Below are 18178 nucleotides of genomic sequence, written 5' to 3'. Positions count from 1 at the left end.
AGTTCTCTGGTGACCTGTAATCGTTTTTCTTTGGCGCCAAAGACTATTACCTCAGTTTTGTTTTTGTTTAGCTGGAGAAAATTGTACGGGGCCTTGGTCTCCTGGTGACATTGTGATATATATTTGTGTGTCATCTGCATAGCTGTGATAGTTTATTTTGTTGTTCTTTATAATCTGTGCCAGTGGGAGCATGTAAATGTTAAACAGAAAGGGTCCCAAGATGGAACCTTGGGGAACTCCACATGTGATACTTGTCTGCGCAGATGTGAAGTTACCTATTGATACAAAGTATTTCCTGTTTTCTACGTATGTTTTGAACCAGTTTAGTACAGTTCCTGAAAGACCTGCCCAGTTCTCCAGTCGTTTGAGTAATATGTTGTGGTCAACTGTATCAAATGCTGCACTGAGATCCAGTAAAACTAAAACTGACATTTTTCCACTGTCTGTATTCAGACATATGTCATTAAACACTTTGGTCAGAGCGGTTTCAGTGCTGTGGTTCTGTCTAAAACCTGACTGGAAGGCATCGTAGTAGTTATTCTGTTTTAAGAAGTAACTGAGCTGTTGAGAAACTGCTTTTTCAATGATCTTATTTAAAAATGAGAGATTTGAGATCGGCCTGTAGTTGTTCATTTGTGTCTTGTCAAGATTGTCCTTTTTCAGTATAGGTTTGATTACAGCAGTTTTTAGTGATTCTGGAAACACACCTGATAATAAAGAAAAGTTGACGATCTGTAACAGGTCTGACTCTAAAGTCTTTGAGACCTTTTTGAAAAAACTTGTTGGCAGGACATCTAAACAGCAGGAGGAGGAGTTCAGTTGACCTAAGATGTCCTCCAGGTCTTTGCTGTTAATAGGTTGAAACTGTTTCATGGTGTTTAAACAGTTTTTCGGTGGACACAGTACATATCCTGGATCTGCTGTTGATGTACCAATTGCTTGTCTAATTTTTTGGATTTTTTCTGTGAAGAATTTGGCAAAGTCATTGCAGGCCATGGTCGAATGAAGTTCAGCTGCCACTGACACAGGGGGGTTTGTTAGCCTGTCAACTGTAGAAAATAAGACCCGAGCATTATGGCTGTTTTTAGTGATGATGTCAGAGAAGTAGGACCTCCTTGCATTCCTCAGTTGTAAATTAAAATTGTGAAGTTTCTCTTTATAGATGTCATAATGAACCTGGAGGTTTGTTTTTCTCCATCTGCGCTCAGCTTTCCTACACTCTCTTTTTTCATTTTTCACCAGTGTGGAGTTTCTCCATGGAGACTTTTTCCTTCCAGAGATAACCTTCACCTTAATGGGAGCAATAGTGTCCATTACATTTAACATGTTAGCATTGAAGCTATTGACGAGCTCATTGACTGACCCTCTGGACAGGTCAGGTGTTAATGGGAAGACCTGGCAAAAAATTGCACTACTGTGTTCAGTTATACACCGTTTTGTGATCACTGTTGTTGATATATTTGTGTGGGCTGAGATTTTACTTTCAAAGAAAACACAGTAATGATCAGACAGGCCCACATCAGACACAGTAACCTTTGAAATGCTCAGGCCCTTGGAGATCAGTAGGTCAAGAGTGTGTCCTCTATTATGTGTGGCCTCTGTTACATGCTGAGTCAGCCCAAAGTTGCCCAGAGTGTTACTCAGGTCTTTAGTCCCTTTGTCCTGAGGGTTGTCCACATGAATGTTAAAATCCCCAGCAATAATTACACAGTCAAAATCAACACAGATCACAGACAGCAGTTCACTGAGGTCATTAAAAAAGTCTGTGCAGTATTTGGGAGGCCTGTAAACATTAAGAAACACAACTTTGGATGGGGCCTTCAGCTGTAAAGCCACATATTCAAAAGACTGAAAACTTCCAGGAGATAGCTGCTTACATTGAAATGATTCATTAAATAAGACAGCGACCCCTCCTCCTCTCCTGCTCGCCCTGGCCTCACTGATAAAACTGTAGTTAGGAGGGGTCGTCTCGATGAGAACAGCTCCACTGTTACTTTGGTCCAACCAAGTTTCAGTTAAAAACATAAAATCAAGGCTGTGCTCAGTGATTAAATCATTAATTAAAAATGTTTTCCCAGCTAAAGATCTAATGTTTAATAAAGCCAACTTAAGTGTTTTAGAGGTATTACTTGTCCCCTCGTGTTTGGGAGCAGTCTGTGGCACACAAGGTATGTTTACTATGTTTAAAGATCTTTTAGAGTGCAGCTCTCTGTGTTTTGACCAGGCCACATGTCTCCTGTCACCTAAAAGTACAGAAATTTTAAAACCTTCTAGTAAACAGGGTCCCAGCTTCTCCTGGGAAAAGTCACCACTGCCATAATCCTCGCAGCCCGGACCCTCCACACATCAGACTGTGGAGACAGAGCGTGAAGGTGGTAAGGAGGAACTAAGGGGGGCGAGGCTGGGCAATGTGACTTCGATTGCTCTGATGAGGGCGGGGCTCGATGGCGAACCTTTGGCCGCTCTGGTGGGGGGTTTATGGGGGACAAAAAGGGATTGGGCCGGGGGGTAGATCTGAGCCCAGCATTGACCCGCTCCATCATCTCGTCAGTGAATTTCAGGTGTGGGGAGGAGGGAGAAAGGGAGGGGGAGGAGGGTGATGGCCTGTCAGGGGTTTGGGGGACTGGGGAAGGTCGTGGTCCCTGGTCCTGGTCGTTGGTGTTGTTGAGAGAGTTGGAGGCAAATAGGGACCCCTCTTCTTGCCTCAGATGTCTCTCCTTTCTGAGGCTCTTCCCGGGTGGGGGCAGATGGAGCTCCTCCTCAAGGTTTCTGCTGGGCTTTGTCTGTTCTTGGAGTACTGTTTGTTCCTCTTTATGAGATAACTCCTCGTTTATCTCAGCCTTGGCACCAAGCACATATGGATGACGTATGGAATAAAACAAGTTGGAGGTGAACAGTTTCACCCCTGACTTGTTAAAATTAAATCCATTTGCTTTAAACAGATGCCTGCGTTCCCAAAAAATATTAAAGTTGTTGATAAAATGCACCGAGTGGTCAGTACATGCTGATATAAGCCATTTATTCAGTGTAAACAACCTGCTGAATCTCTCGTCTCCTCCTCTGACCGGCGGTACAGGCCCACTGATGAATACAGCTGCATTCAGAGAGTTTACAGTATTTAATAATCCAATAAAGTCCCGTTTCAGAACCTCCGACTGTTGTTTGGACACATCGTTTGACCCTGTATGCAGGACAATGTTTGTCACAGTTGGATATTCATCTGCAATTTGAAGAATTCTCTCCTTCAGGTTGTTGACCATATCCTTAGGAAAGCAGAGGACTTTAGTGTTCTTACCGCACATCATTTGTACATCCTTTACGGCAGAGTCACCCACAATCAGAGTTTCAGGCCTAGCCTTTAGCTTTCCCTGTGGTCTTTTACTTTTCAACAGATTTTCAGACCTTACTTCGCTGCTTTTAGATGGATGGTTGTCCGATATAGATCCAGGGTCCTTTGATAGTGGAGCAAATCTGTTCTGCAGTTTCACATTCAGTTGTTTTGGAGGTTTGTTGTTATCCTTCCTATTCACGGTTGTCCAGTCCTGTTTCCTCTCGTATACAGGGGTAGAAGAGCTTCTCTGTCTCGTAGGAAGTGAAGGCCAGTCGGTTTCAGAGATTTCAGCTCGCTGTGCCCTGCCTGTGATACGTCCTCCCCCTTCCAGGAGACATGATTTATGTCTTGGTTTTGCACCAAGCGTAGTACGGAAGCGTAGAGCCGCCACCCAGGCAAAAGAAAAATAGAGCTATGTCACATTATAACGTGAAAAGTTTATTATTATAGTATACTATTGTTCTAACAATATTAGATATAGTTCTAACAATATACTTTTCATGTTTGTACAATATACTATCATTTAGGTACAATATACCTATTACAATATACATAATTCTCACGTTCGTACTTGCACTCGTTCTTATTTTAAACTTAATCTGGAATGCAGGATATGAATGACAAGATTTTGTTTTTCATATTTTTCATTATTTTTCAGTTTCAATTTTTTCTTCAGTTTCATTTTAAGCTGGCATCATTTTAACCCTACACACCCTAAAATTTAGTATTTGTTGATGAGATGTTGAAGTGTTAATTGAACAAAGTTAGAATACAGTGGAACCCCGACTTACGAAATTAATCCGTTCCCGAGGGTCTTTCGTAAGTCGAAAATTTTCTTAAGTCGAAACAGCCATTGCACCTTTTGAGTGAGGTGATGCTAAACGATAGGCTAATTGCTAACTAGAACAACAATATGTCGTTCAAGTGGAACAGCGAAGCACGAGTATGGAAGCCAAGGGGTTGTCACATGATTCGGAAGGCCTTGTGGGCATTGTAGGCTCAGCCAATCAGAGCCAGCGGATTTCGTTACACCGGCATTTTGCCGTACCATGGGCAGAAATATTGCCGTTCATTGCCTTCGTAACTTGAATTTTTTGTTAAATGGGGTATTCGTAAGTCGGGGTTCCACTGTATTTTTCACATGATTTCGACTGAGAAGCATGTTTATGTCTCTTTCTTCTTCCTGTAGAGGAGGAGCTTGCCAGGGTACGGTCAGCCTTTGTCTGGAGGGTAACAATAGAAATCCTTAAACTGCTCCTTGAGGCCCTTGTAAGTGATGGTATCTTAAATAAGTTGGAGGAAGAATCGATACTGGAGGGGAACCCACTCAGAGCAGACAAGGCACGCAGCTTGATCGACACAGTGAGGAAAAAAGGAGACAAAGCATGCAAGATAACAATCAAGCATCTTCAGATCAAAGATCCTTCTCTTTTCTCTCAGCTGCGTTTGAACTCTGATCCATCTGCTCAACAAGGTGAGGTCATGTATCATATACCATGAATAAAAATGGTCACCTTGCAGTTTGTTGATATGTGAAAGTGAAACCTCAGAATTCATTGTAAGAAAAAGGAGAGGGCAAGAACGTCATTCTACGACGAATGTTTGGATTTGTTACATGCCTGCAAATGTATTTTCTAAACTACATGGAGGAATTTTGATGATCGTCATAAACCTGTGAAACTACTTAGATCTAATGTGATCTGTATTTAATTAAACACAAGTGTTCTTTACTTTTAAAAACCATGCAAACTGATTGCCTTAAAAAAGAAAAGTCAGAGTGTTTCTCTAACAAGAGGACACTCTTTAAGCATCGGTCATTTGACTTAAATGTTTAATGAAAAAAATGCCACATTTACATATAATAAAGCAAATTGTGGCCAGAAAGGGTTTACATTATCTTTTGCCATTGTAAATTACGACAAGAATTAAATGTGAATTACTGAATCTCTCTCAGATGCTTCTTTAAATAACATAGCAGTGGGGAACGTTATGACACTTCAATGTTGTTATTTTTGGTTACAAAGTTTGGAGAAGAGGCACAGAAAGCAGAAACCTGTTTAGCCTGCACATGTTGGCATCAGGTACATATGAAAAGCTGCAAAGCAATGCAGATGTGGAGGTTCAAAACATTTAACGTGGCTTTTTTCAGGAAATACATTTAGGAATTCCTGAAGCCCCTTTTTGATTTCTGGTAGAATGAGTATATTAAAAACTTGATAGGTTAATTAAAGGCCAAAGTACGTCACATAGCTCCTTCAGACCAGATTTGTATTTTTCCTTCTTTTTTTCCTTTTTTTGATTCAGATGCTCTTCAGAAGTGTCAGCCTAAACTCAAGTCTCTCTTAAAGAAGAAGTTCCAGTGTGTGTTTGAGGGCATCGCTAAAGCAGGAAACCCAACCCTTCTGAATCAGATCTACACAGAGCTCTACATCACAGAGGGAGGGACTGCAGAGGTCAATGATGAACATGAGGTCAGACAGATTGAAACAGCATCCAGGAAACCACACAGACCTGAAACAACAATCAGACATGAAGACATCTTTAAAGACTCACCCAAAAGACAGGACCTGATCAGAACAGTGCTGACAAAGGGAGTGGCTGGCATTGGGAAAACGGTCTTAACACAGAAATACAGCCTGGACTGGGCTGAAGACAAAGCCAACCAGGACATCCAGTTCATATTTCCATTCACTTTCAGAGAGCTGAATGTGCTGAAAGAGGAAAAGTTCAGCTTGGTGGGACTTGTTCATCACTTCTTTACTGAAACCAAAGAAGCAGGAATCTGCAGCTTTGAAGACTTCCAGGTTGTGTTCATCTTTGATGGTCTGGATGAGTGTCGAGGTCCTCTGGACTTCAACAACACTAAGAGTGTGACTGATATTACGATGCCCACCACAGTTGATGTACTTCTCACAAGCCTGATCAGGGGGACGCTTCTTCCCTCTGCTCACGTCTGGATAACCACACGACCTGCAGCAGCAGACCAGATCCCCCCTGAGTATGTTCACAGGGTGACAGAGGTCAGAGGGTTCACTGACCCACAGAAGGAGGAGTACTTCAGGAACCGATTCAGAGAGAAGGAGCAGGCCAGCAGGATCATCTCCCACATCAAGAAAGCTCGAAGCCTCCACATCATGTGTCACATCCCAGTCTTCTGCTGGATCACTGCTACAGTTCTGGAGGATGTGCTGGAAACCAGAGAGGGAGGAGAGCTGCCCAACACCCTGACTGAGATGTACATCCACTTCCTGGTGGTTCAGGCCAAAGTGAAGAAGGTCAAGTATAATAGAGGACGTGCAACAGATCCACACTGGAGTCCAGAGAGCAGGAAGATGATGGAGTCACTGGGAAAACTGGCTTTTGATCAGCTGCAGAAAGGAAACCTGATCTTCTATGAATCAGACCTGACAGAGTGTGGCATCGATATCAGAGCAGCCTCAGTGTACTCAGGAGTGTTCACACAGATCTTTAAAGAGGAGAGAGGACTGTACCAGGACAAGGTGTTCTGCTTCATCCATCTGAGTGTTCAGGAGTTTCTGGCTGCTCTTCATGTCCATCTGACCTTCATCAACTCTGGACTCAATCTGCTGGAAGAACAAACAACCCCCAAGAAGTCTAACACAGGAGAATCTGCAGAGACACACTTCTACCAGAGTGCTGTGAACAAGGCCTTACAGAGTCCAAATGGACACCTGGACTTGTTCCTCCGCTTCCTCCTGGGTCTTTCATTGCAGACCAATCAGACTCTCCTACGAGGTCTGCTGACACAGACAGGAAGTAGCTCACAGACCAATCAGGAAACAGTCCAGTACATCAAGAAGAAGCTCAGTAAGAATCTGTCTGCAGAGAAAAGCATCAATCTGATCCACTGTCTGAATGAACTGAATGATCGTTCTCTAGTGGAGGAGATCCAACAGTCCCTGAGATCAGGAAGTCTCTCCACAGATGAACTGTCTCCTGCTCAGTGGTCAGCTCTGGTCTTCATCTTACTGTCATCAGAAGAAGATCTGGATGTGTTTGACCTGCAGAAATACTCTGCTTCAGAGGAGGCTCTTCTGAGGCTGCTGCCAGTGGTCAAAGCCTCCAACAAAGCTCTGTGAGTAAACATGTTGTCATCGCTTCATTGTTAAAATCATGGGAAATAAATCAGAAATGCTGAGTTCAAAGAGCACTGTAACATTTTTTTAAAATAGTAAATTAAATGATCATCAGTCACTCGGTAAATATATGGTAGTTTTAATGTTTCACTCCAGCATTTCTAAAACACACTTTGTTCTGTAACTCTTATCAAAGGACAATCCAGACCCAGCCTATAAGAACATGAGCTCTGATGCTTCAGCCCCTCTGACAGGTTTATTATCCTCAGCTTGTTCATTTGTCTCCAACTCCAGGAGTTTGGTTGTTTTATTCTAAAGCACAAACTTCACCTTCCAGACTTCACCTACATCTTTTTCTGATGTTCATAATTTAAGTTCAAGTTTGTATCTCACTTTCAGTGCACACCCTCCCTTTTTAAATATAAATCTCTGCTGTGCTGTCATGTTTTCATCCTGTATGGAGGGAGAAACTCGGTCTTCATTACTGAAATTGCCTCTAAGGTCGTGTTTCTTGTCAGTAACCATATGTAACTGTAAGGCTTCCATAACCAGTGTTATCACAGAATTACAGTGGGTTCACTCTGGGTCCTCTACAGTTTCCTCCCACTGTCCACAGACATGCAGTTAGGTTACCTGGTGATCTAAACTTCATGCAGGTGTGAGTGAGAGTGGTTGTCTGTCCCTCTGTGGGCTTAGTGGAAGAGACTGGATGGATCTCTGCTTTGTCTTTGATATATGCTGACAGCAAACATTCTCCATGAAGTCTGCATTTCAGCTCATTTCCTTTATACACACCTTTAACAGGAAGAGTTTTATACAGCTAGTGTTTAAAATCAAGTGTTATTCACAATACACAGGTAATGAGCATGATTATTGAATTACTAAAATTTTCTAAAATAATTGTTTTAGTTAATATTGTATGACAGTGTACACAGAATTATTAGCTCAGTAGGCAGAGTGGTCGCCCCATGATCATAAGGTCAGGGGTCGAATCCACCGAATAGTTACCTTGTGGTACCCCTGAGCAAGGTACCATCAAGGTACCAATCATGTGCACTGGACTGGTAGCACTCATAGTCTCATAGGTTTAAATAAATTTTTTTAAAAAAGGGTTCAACATATAAACAAATTTAATTTGATCACATATATTGTTTGTTTGTTTTTTTTTTTTGTTTTTTTCCTTTCTCTCACAGACTGAGCAGCTGTAACGTCTCAGAGAAAGGCTGTGAAAATTTGTTGTCAGTGGTCAGCTCCCAGTCCTGTAGTCTGAGAGAGCTGGACCTGAGTACCGACAGCCTGAAGGCTTCAGCAGTAAAGCTTCTGTCTGCTGCAGTGGAGAGTCCACATGCCAAACTGAATGTTCTGAGGTCAGATCAATTTGTATTATGTTTAGTTCTGTTTGTTTGTGTGTTTGATGTTTGTTTTTGTTTATGTCTTTATCCAGTTATCCTTGTTTCATAGCATTTTTATTCATTTCAAAGTTAAACAGAAGTTTTACTAACCTGCTCAGCACAAGACAATAAGCTATTGCACCCTGATTACACTTTAACAACAATCTTTATTCATGTTTTTATCTTCAGACTTAACATCTGTGAACTCTCAGAGGAAAACTGTGAAGCTCTGTCCTCAGTTCTCAGCTCGCAGTCCTCTAGTCTGACAGAGCTGGACCTGAGTATCAGAATGCAACAGGATTCAGGAGTGAAGCTTCTGTCTGCTGGACTACAACGTTTAAACTGTAAACTGAATACTCTGAGGTCAGATCAGAAAACATTTAGTTTTTAGAATTATTAATTAAAGTTCATACATATGATGTTGTATCTTAGTATGATTATGTTTCCTTTAAAAAATAGAAAGTCAACATTTAATGTTTTGAAATGTATTAACAAACTCTACATGAGTATTTGTTGTATAGACTGTCTTTTATTTTTCAGACTGAGTGGCTGTAACCTGTCAGAGAGAAGCTGTGAAGCTCTGTCCTCAGTCCTCAGCTCCCAGTCCTCCAGTCTGAGAGAGCTGGACCTGAGTAACTCTGACCTGCAGGATTCAGGAGTGAAGCTTCTGTCCGCTGGACTAAAGAGTTCACAGTGTGCAGTGGAAACTCTCAGGTCAGGATTCAAACTTTTCCACAGATGATCATTTGAAATGTGATTTATATTATTGTATAAACAGGTAACTTTTACAGCTGTCAAGTGAACTTTTATTTACATTTGAGTGGATAATTGGACTCTGAATTACTAAAAGTTGTTATAGTCATGTCTTTGTTTATTTAAAAAAATACTTCATGCACTGCCTAATTTAAAGATTTAGGCTCCTTTGGGCCCATAATATATATATTTGATTTCTTTGTGAATGAAATTAGGAGGATATTGGCGACTGCTGATTGGCTCGCTGTTTGTTTTTTATTCACAGTACTTACTTAATTTTAAAGGCTGATTTCTCAAAATGAGATGTTTATCTTTTCTTCTACAACACGTGGCGCAACCAAATCTTCTTGCTTGATTTATTCATTACAGTTTGATTTAAAGAATATTAGACTCGTAACATAATAAATATATTTATTTCACTTCTTCTTGAGAGAAAGAAAGGGATGACTGGGTGAGCTCCAGTGGTTCATCCCAGCAGAGAGAGCGGCACACTGGGCTGCAAATGATCACAGTAGTAATGGCCATAGTTTGATAAAACAGGCAGTCTTACCCTGTAGATAATACAGGGTTCTGGTGCCGATGTGGGGGAGGGGAGTCACCCGGTACTAACTACATACTACTAACTACCTCATCCAGATGTCTTCCCTACTAAACCTGATAAGAAGTAACTGCAGTAGCCTTATAGGTCAAATCAGTTTCACCTGTTAAAGTTAGCTCCACTATTAATTAGGGGTGGGGGAAAAAATCGATACTGTGTAGTATCGTGATATTTTGTTTGCTAATAATGTATCGATACAGGGACAGCAGAAATCGATATTTTGTTACAAACAATTTTTTCTCTGAAGTCAACATGCTCTGGAGTCAGAGCATGTTGACTTCAGAGCATGTTGATCCTTTTTCTGAGCAACAATCCTGACATTCCTTCACTGTCCAAATGTGTTTAACTTTTTTTTTGGCAGCAATAAACATGACAGTTTACTTATTTTAATTTAAGACATATTTAATTTTAATTAAGTTTGAAACTTTTTTATTTAATGTAAAATTATATATTTTTTAAAATTTACTTTCAAATTCTTCAGTTGCTGAAGGGGCTGCATAGTTTTCATAAATTGCATAGTTCAGAATAGCTATAATTGTACCAGATGGTTGCATTCAGTTAAGTTGGACTAGACTGTAATACAAACCGTTCAGTTTGTCAACAATAAAACTGACTGAAATGAGAGAAAGACTGAGTGTGAGACTTTGATATTAGATAAAATGAATATTGATAAAGTTTACCTTTATGTGCAGAATTTAAATATCGCAAAATATTTTAAAAAATCGCAATAATATCGTATCGTGCGTTAAGTATTGTGATAATATCGTATCGCGAGTTGTATGGTGATTCCCACCTCTACTATTAATGGTGTCACTTGTTATTTCTGGGATGAGTTTAGTAGCCTGAACAGCTGCTTAAAGGAAAGTAATTAAATAATAAAAATAACCTAAGTCCGGGGGAACCTGCAAGAGCTGTTTGCACAAAGAATAATGCTCAGACTTTGAGGTTTTATCGTTTTACACAAGGTTTAAAAATGAATGTCCACAATTGAATTGCAGAAATTGTTATTGAGCTAATACTGATGTAGTTGTTATCTTTGGTAAGGAGAGGTTGGAGGAAGGATGAGCACAGTCAGGCCTAAAGATGCTCTTAATAATAATAATGGATTGCATTTATATAGCGCTTTTCGAGACCCTCAAAGACCCTTTACAATCCCACTACAGGGAGTGCAGAATTATTAGGCAAGTTGTATTTTTGAGGAATAATTTTATTATTGAACAACAACCATGTTCTCAATGAACCCAAAAAACTCATTAATATCAAAGCTGAATGTTTTTGGAAGTAGTTTTTAGTTTGTTTTTAGTTTTAGCTATTTTAGGGGGATATCTGTGTGTGCAGGTGACTATTACTGTGCAGAATTATTAGGCAACTTAACAAAAAACAAATATATACCCATTTCATTTATTTATTTTTACCAGTGACACCAATATAACATCTCCACATTCACAAATATACATTTCTGACATTCAAAAACAAAACAAAAACAAATCAGCGACCAATATAGCCACCTTTCTTTGCAAGGACACTCAAAAGCCTGCCATCCATGGATTCTGTCAGTGTTTTGATCTGTTCACCATCAACATTGCGTGCAGCAGCAACCACAGCCTCCCAGACACTGTTCAGAGAGGTGTACTGTTTTCCCTCCTTGTAAATCTCACATTTGATGATGGACCACAGGTTCTCAATGGGGTTCAGATCAGGTGAACAAGGAGGCCATGTCATTAGTTTTTCTTCTTTTATACCCTTTCTTGCAGCCACGCTGTGGAGTACTTGGACGCGTGTGATGGAGCATTGTCCTGCATGAAAATCATGTTTTTCTTGAAGGATGCAGACTTCTTCCTGTACCACTGCTTGAAGAAGGTGTCTTCCAGAAACTGGCAGTAGGACTGGGAGTTGAGCTTGACTCCATCCTCGACCCGAAAAGGCCCCACAAGCTCATCTTTGATGATACCAGCCCAAACCAGTACTCCACCTCCACCTTGCTGGCGTCTGAGTGGGACTGGAGCTCTCTGCCCTTTACCAATCCAGCCACGGGCCCATCCATCTGGCCCATCAAGACTCACTCTCATTTCATCAGTCCATAAAACCATAGAAAAATCAGTCTTGAGATATTTCTTGGCCCAGTCTTGACGTTTCAGCTTGTGTGTCTTGTTCAGTGGTGGTCGTCTTTCAGCCTTTCTTACCTTGGCCATGTCTCTGAGTATTGCACACCTTGTGCTCTTGGGCACTCCAGTGATGTTGCAGCTCTGAAATATGGCCAAACTGGTGGCAAGTGGCATCTTGGCAGCTGCACGCTTGACTTTTCTCAGTTCATGGGCAGTTATTTGGCACCTTGGTTTTTCCACACGCTTCTTGCGACCCTGTTGACTATTTTGAATGAAACGCTTGATTGTTCGATGATCACGCTTCAGAAGCTTTGCAATTTTGAGACTGCTGCATCCCTCTGCAAGATATCTCACTATTTTTGACTTTTCTGAGCCTGTCAAGTCCTTCTTTTGACCCATTTTGCCAAAGGAAAGGACGTTACCTAATAATTATGCACACCTGATATAGGGTGTTGATGTCATTAGACCACACCCCTTCTCATTACAGAGATGCACATCACCTAATATGCTTAATTGGTAGTAGGCTTTCGAGCCTATACAGCTTGGAGTAAGACAACATGCATGAAGAGGATGATGTGGACAAAATACTCATTTGCCTAATAATTCTGCACTCCCTGTATTCATTCACTCTCACATTCACACACTGGTGGAGGTAAGCTACAGTTGTAGTGGTAGGTTAGGTTTTGCCCAAGGACAAAATGACCAAGACAGAGAGAGCTGGCTCATCAGACAGACAAGCTCATCTTGTAACCTACTGGTTCGCTGGTCAGCACACCAGCTGACTAGCGAACCGGCTAACTAGCACACTGGCTAACTAGCACACCAGCTAACTAGCACACCGGCTAAATAGCAAATCAGCTAACTAGCAGACCAGCTAACGGCAGCCACAAGCTGAAGGACGATTAAATGTAGTGGAGATATCAGAGATGACACTGGTGTGTCCGATTCACTCTTTAGCACTCTGGTCACTCCGGTGTGTCAGCCAGAACACCACTGAAGGCCAAATGATCCCAGCATGTGGAATAAAGAGCTTAAGGTTTGGTTTGAGACACTTTATTCTTTCACTGATTGATTCTTGCGGCTGTGATCATGTGTGTGGTTTCTTACAAAAAGGAAGTACACAATACAAATACATGACAAATAAGATGAATAGATAAGATACATATCCAGTTATATGCATACGTCGGTATAGCTAACATAACCATTGATAAGATCAAAGATCACAGCACTATAATGCAGTAATGTTAAACACAAAGGTGTATATCTACAGAAATCTGTCCTATCAGTGATCAGGGTACTGTAGTATACTTCCACTACATAAACTATAGAAACTAAACGACATTAGTGTGACTTTAAGTTACCATCAGTACAGACGAACTGATGGTAGCTGTACAAAATAAAGGCATTGCAATTATTGTGAAGGGCTTCCGGTTAAACTAAGATCAGCTGATTACCTCATAACAAATTGTTTGCTATAGAACGCAGCTCCCACTCTTCATTAATATCATGTACTGTAACTCCCAAGTAACCATGGTTACCCAGCCACGCCCAGTAGTCTCCAGAGAGACCAACAGCTGGTGCACGTTGTAACGCCGTGGCTTTCATAGTCTCTCCTTTTTCTACAGCTCATGTGTTCTTCTTGTGATGGTGCGTCTTGAGGGAGGCTCATACATGCCGTCATTTGTTGATCCTAAGAACGTTCCTCAGACCGACTTCTTCAACAACACTAATCGGCCTGCAGTTTGTAGCTACTCACTTCACTGTGGTGTTTGTTAGCTTGTCTTTCTTTGGTTTTATCCTGACTCCTCCCACAAGCTGATCCTACGTAGTCTGCCCAAGCCTCCCACCTCTGTTTGTTTGGGTGGTTTGTTTGCTGCCATCAACAGCGTGTAATGCATTTAAGTGATACTTCAGACATGAAGTACTGCGACAATAAAAAACTCAACTTTGCTTAAAAATAACTTTAGTTGTATCAACACTGCCCTCTGGAATAATTAGACTTTGGTGACAAACTGATGTGATCTCCATGTTTCCTTTGTTGGACTGTGGGCGAGTGTCAGAACTGAATGTACTGAGTAACATGTGGAGTTTAAATATGTGTCAGTTCCAGTTTTAGAGCTCTAAAGTGCAGCTATCATGTTAGGAATATGTTAGGAATAGACAGGAACACTGAGCACACTGAGGTCAAATCTTTATTTATCCAGTTCATCTGTAGGCTGAGCTCAGTCCATCCATTTAGTGAAATTATGTTTAAAGGGCTCCTTGTTCTGTGAGCGTGCACAGATCCTGAAGCAGAAAGCCTGGGTTACAGAGAAATGATCATCACTGTGATGATGCTCACCATCTCTGACTGGGATTTGAGGTTTTGTCAAAGCAGCAAAGAAAGCCTGGCTATGTTGGACTGGGTGTGGAAGCAGCTCCCAGTTTGAGTTCAGGAGACAGACGCCCTCTCTACTTTGACGATCAGCTTCAAACTTTCCTTTTTGATAAAACTTATAGTTAGAGCTGGATCAGGTGACCCTGAACCATCACTTAGTTATGCTGCTATAGAGATGGATAACAGATGGATTGTTGTTTTGTGTGTCTGCAGTCTGTCAGGCTGTCTGATCACAGAGGAAGGCTGTACTTCTCTGGCCTCAGCTCTGAGCTCCAACCCCTCCCATCTGAGAGAGCTGGACCTGAGCTACAATCATCCAGGTGACTCAGGAATGAAGCTTCTGTCGGCTGGACTGAAGGATCCAGGCTGGAGACTGGACACTCTCAGGTATGGAGAGAATGTCTGATATAGGAGGAAGAGCTGGAATCATTTCCTGTGTCTTTCACTCACTTCCTGTTTGTTTCCTGCAGATGAGACATGAACAATCACACATGCAGGAATATTTTCAGGGACAGACACACTAGTCTAGCTGGATAGTACATGGATATTTATGTAGGGGGTCTTCAAGGAGTCTGTTTGCAGGAACATTAATGATAACTGATAAGTCATGTTGAGAGTTTCATTAAAAGTAGACTTACAGTTAGGTAATATTTGGACAGAGACAACATTTTGTAACTTTAGATACAAGTATCAGCCATGTGTGTGTTTCCCATGCTGTATGTCCACAGTCACAGTGACAGTCAGTGACACTGACAGAAGGATGAAACAAGGCTGTGAATCATTTCAGTCTGTGTGTGTGACAAAGAGGCAGACAGGAGCAGCTAACATTTGGAAATGGAAGCTTACTGGAAACACTACATTCACGGCTGAATTCACAATAGATTTGTTCTCAAGTGCACATTTAGCAGCTAATGCTAATACTGTTTTCCCTTTGCTTTCTACAGCAGCTATTGCTAAGTAGGCCACTTTGCTCCGCTAAGGATTTGTGTGACCATGATGGAGATTCTGATAAGCTAATGCTGCTAAGCTAATGCTGTTTATGGGCCCTGTTAGAATCAATATTTCATTCTCATTCTGTTGTTTGAGAACAATATTAACGTTTCACATCATTATAACACAAGAGAAAAGGGTATTGGCATTAGCTACTAGTGCTTATTCACCTCAAATTACCTTTAGCTGCTAATGGCAGCCTACTTAGCATTAACTCCTCACTAATATTATGCTAATTTACATCAAATTAGCATTAACTGCTCATATTGTTATAAGGAAAGAGAAAACGGTATTAGCATTTGCTGCTAATAATTATTCACCCCTAATTAGAATAAGCCGCTAAAAGCAGCCAACTTAGCATTAATTCCTCACTTTGTTGTTACCCAACGGAAAAGAGTATTAGTATTAGCTACTATCATTTTTAATAAGTAAGAGAAAACAGTATTAGCAGTAGCGCATAATGCTAATTCACGTCAACGTAGTATTAGTTAATAATGGCAGCCTACTTAGCATTAACTGCTCACTAATATAATGCTAATTCGCATCAAATTAGCATTAGCTGCTCAAGTTGTTATAAGGAAAAAGAGAAAACGGTATTAGTATTAGCTGCTAATAATTATTCACCCCTAATTAGAGTTAGCCCCTAATGGCAGTCTACTTAGCATTAACTCCTGACATTGTTATAATGCAGGGGAAAAGAGTTACCATTATCGGATAATGCTAATTCTCATCAAATTAGCATTAGTTAATAACGGTAGACTTCATATCATTAGCTGCTGTCATTCTTACAAAGCAAACAGTATGAGCATTAGCTGTTAATCCTTTTTCATCTAAAATTAGAATTAGCCACTAATGGCGTATTGTTAAAAAGTAAGAAAAAACATTGTTAGCATAAGCGGATAATGCTAATTCATCTCAAATTAGTATTAGCTAATAATGGCACCTGCTTAGCATTGGCTGGTCACATTGTTATAAGGCAAGAAAATATGGTATTAGCATTAGCTGCCAATTTCTATTTACCTAAAATTAGCATTAGCCACTAATGGTAGCCTATAGCAAAAACTTCTTAATGCTAAATGAAGTTAATTAATGCTAAGTAGGTTTAACTGAAATTAAAGTAGTGTTAGCATTAGCTGCTGATATTGTTAAAAGGTAAGATAAAACATTGCTAGCAGCAGCGGATAATGCTAACACACATAATAATTAGCATTACCTAATAATGGCAGCCTTCTTAGCATTAGCTGCTCATATTGTTATAATGCAAGGGAAAAGAGTTGGCAAAAACAGTGTTAGCATTAGTGGATAATGCTAATTCACCTAAATTAGCATTAGCTAATAATGGCTACGTACTTAGCATTACCTACTAATATTGATATAAAGCAAGAAAATATGGTATTAGCATTAGCTTCTAATGCTTTCTCATCTAAAATTAGAATTAGCCACTAATGGCATCCTATTTAGCATTAACTCTTCACATCGCAAGGGAAAAATTAGAATTCAATAATATTTATTCACCCCTAATTAGAATTAGCCACTAATGGCAGCATAGTTAGCGTTAACTCCTCACATCGTTGTAATGCAAATGAGGCTAACTTGCATTAAATTAGACTGCTGTTATTAGCTAATGCTATTTAGCAGTAGCTGCTCACATTGTTATAAAGCAAAGGAAAACGATATGAGCATTAGGTTCTAATGCGTATTTGCCTTAAATTAGACGTAGGTGCTAATGGCAGCCTACTTAGCATTAGCAGCTCAGATGTTATAATGCTAGGAAAAAGAGTGTTAGCATTAGCCGTTCACATTGTTATAAAGTTAAGGGAAATAGTGTTAGCATTAGCTACTCACATTTTTAAAAAAAGTAAGTGTTAGCATTAGTGCATAATGCTAATTCATGTCAAATTAGCATTAGTTAATAACGGCAGCCTATTTAGCATTAGCAGATAATGTTGACCTTGGCCCACTGGAAAAGTTAAGAACTAAAGATTTAGGAGTGTTTCTCGATAGCTCTTTCTCGTTTGAGAAACAAATGAATTCTGTTATTAAAACCAGCTGTAAGGTTTATATTGTTGATTGATGCTTAGAAATATTTACTCATATATGCTTAGAGTTGTATAATCGATTGCATAATGATAGAGGTTTGATCCTGAGTAGTCTGTAAAGACTCTGTATGCCTTCCAGAGTGCTCTGGCATGCACACACCACTTGGGGCCATGAGAGAGGTCGTACCCTCTCTTACTGATTTATGGTGTAGGACAGAGGTCTCAAACTCAATTTAGCTGGGGGCCGCTGCAGGCAGAGTCTGGGTGAGGCTGGGCCGCATTAGGTTTTCCACAAGAAAGGCATGGTTAAAAAATTCCAATCTTCTCAAATCTCTTTATTTTTATTTTTTAACACAAAATATGAAAAATAAATAAAGAAATTAAGAATTAATAAGAAAAAAAATCAATCTGTAATACATAAATAAAATAATAATAAGATATTTTTAGTCAGTGAACTTGTGTGTATCTTTCAGTCTTCTATATCTGCTGTGTTTAGA

The 18178-nt window shown here is 40.3% G+C and overlaps 1 protein-coding gene across 3 annotated transcripts in view; it reads left to right on the top strand.

Annotated features, from left to right (window-relative positions):
* LOC147337049 (protein NLRC3-like) overlaps positions 1–18178 on the top strand; it is a 646813-nt gene that overhangs the window by 622589 nt on the left and 6046 nt on the right. Inside the window, exons 2-5 of one of the 3 annotated variants that reach the window (XM_086287146.1) lie at positions 4521–4805; positions 5636–7427; positions 9360–9533; positions 14866–15039. In XM_086287146.1, the coding sequence (XP_086143272.1) occupies positions 4521–4805; positions 5636–7427; positions 9360–9533; positions 14866–15039 (2425 nt within the window). Of the gene's footprint in view, positions 1–4520; positions 4806–5635; positions 7428–8621; positions 8890–9359; positions 9534–14865; positions 15040–18178 lie in introns of those variants that run through there. The other 2 variants (XM_086287149.1, XM_086287135.1) reach the window with 2 other exon arrangements.

This window comes from Aulonocara sp. 'chitande type north' Nkhata Bay, linkage group LG3 (genome assembly GCF_057382095.1).
Source record: "Aulonocara sp. 'chitande type north' Nkhata Bay isolate Kocher_YH1m ecotype deep benthic linkage group LG3, A_spYH_male_GT1.1, whole genome shotgun sequence".
Classification (NCBI taxonomy): domain Eukaryota; kingdom Metazoa; phylum Chordata; class Actinopteri; order Cichliformes; family Cichlidae; genus Aulonocara; species Aulonocara sp. 'chitande type north' Nkhata Bay.
This window is presented reverse-complemented; position numbering and strand designations above follow the sequence as displayed.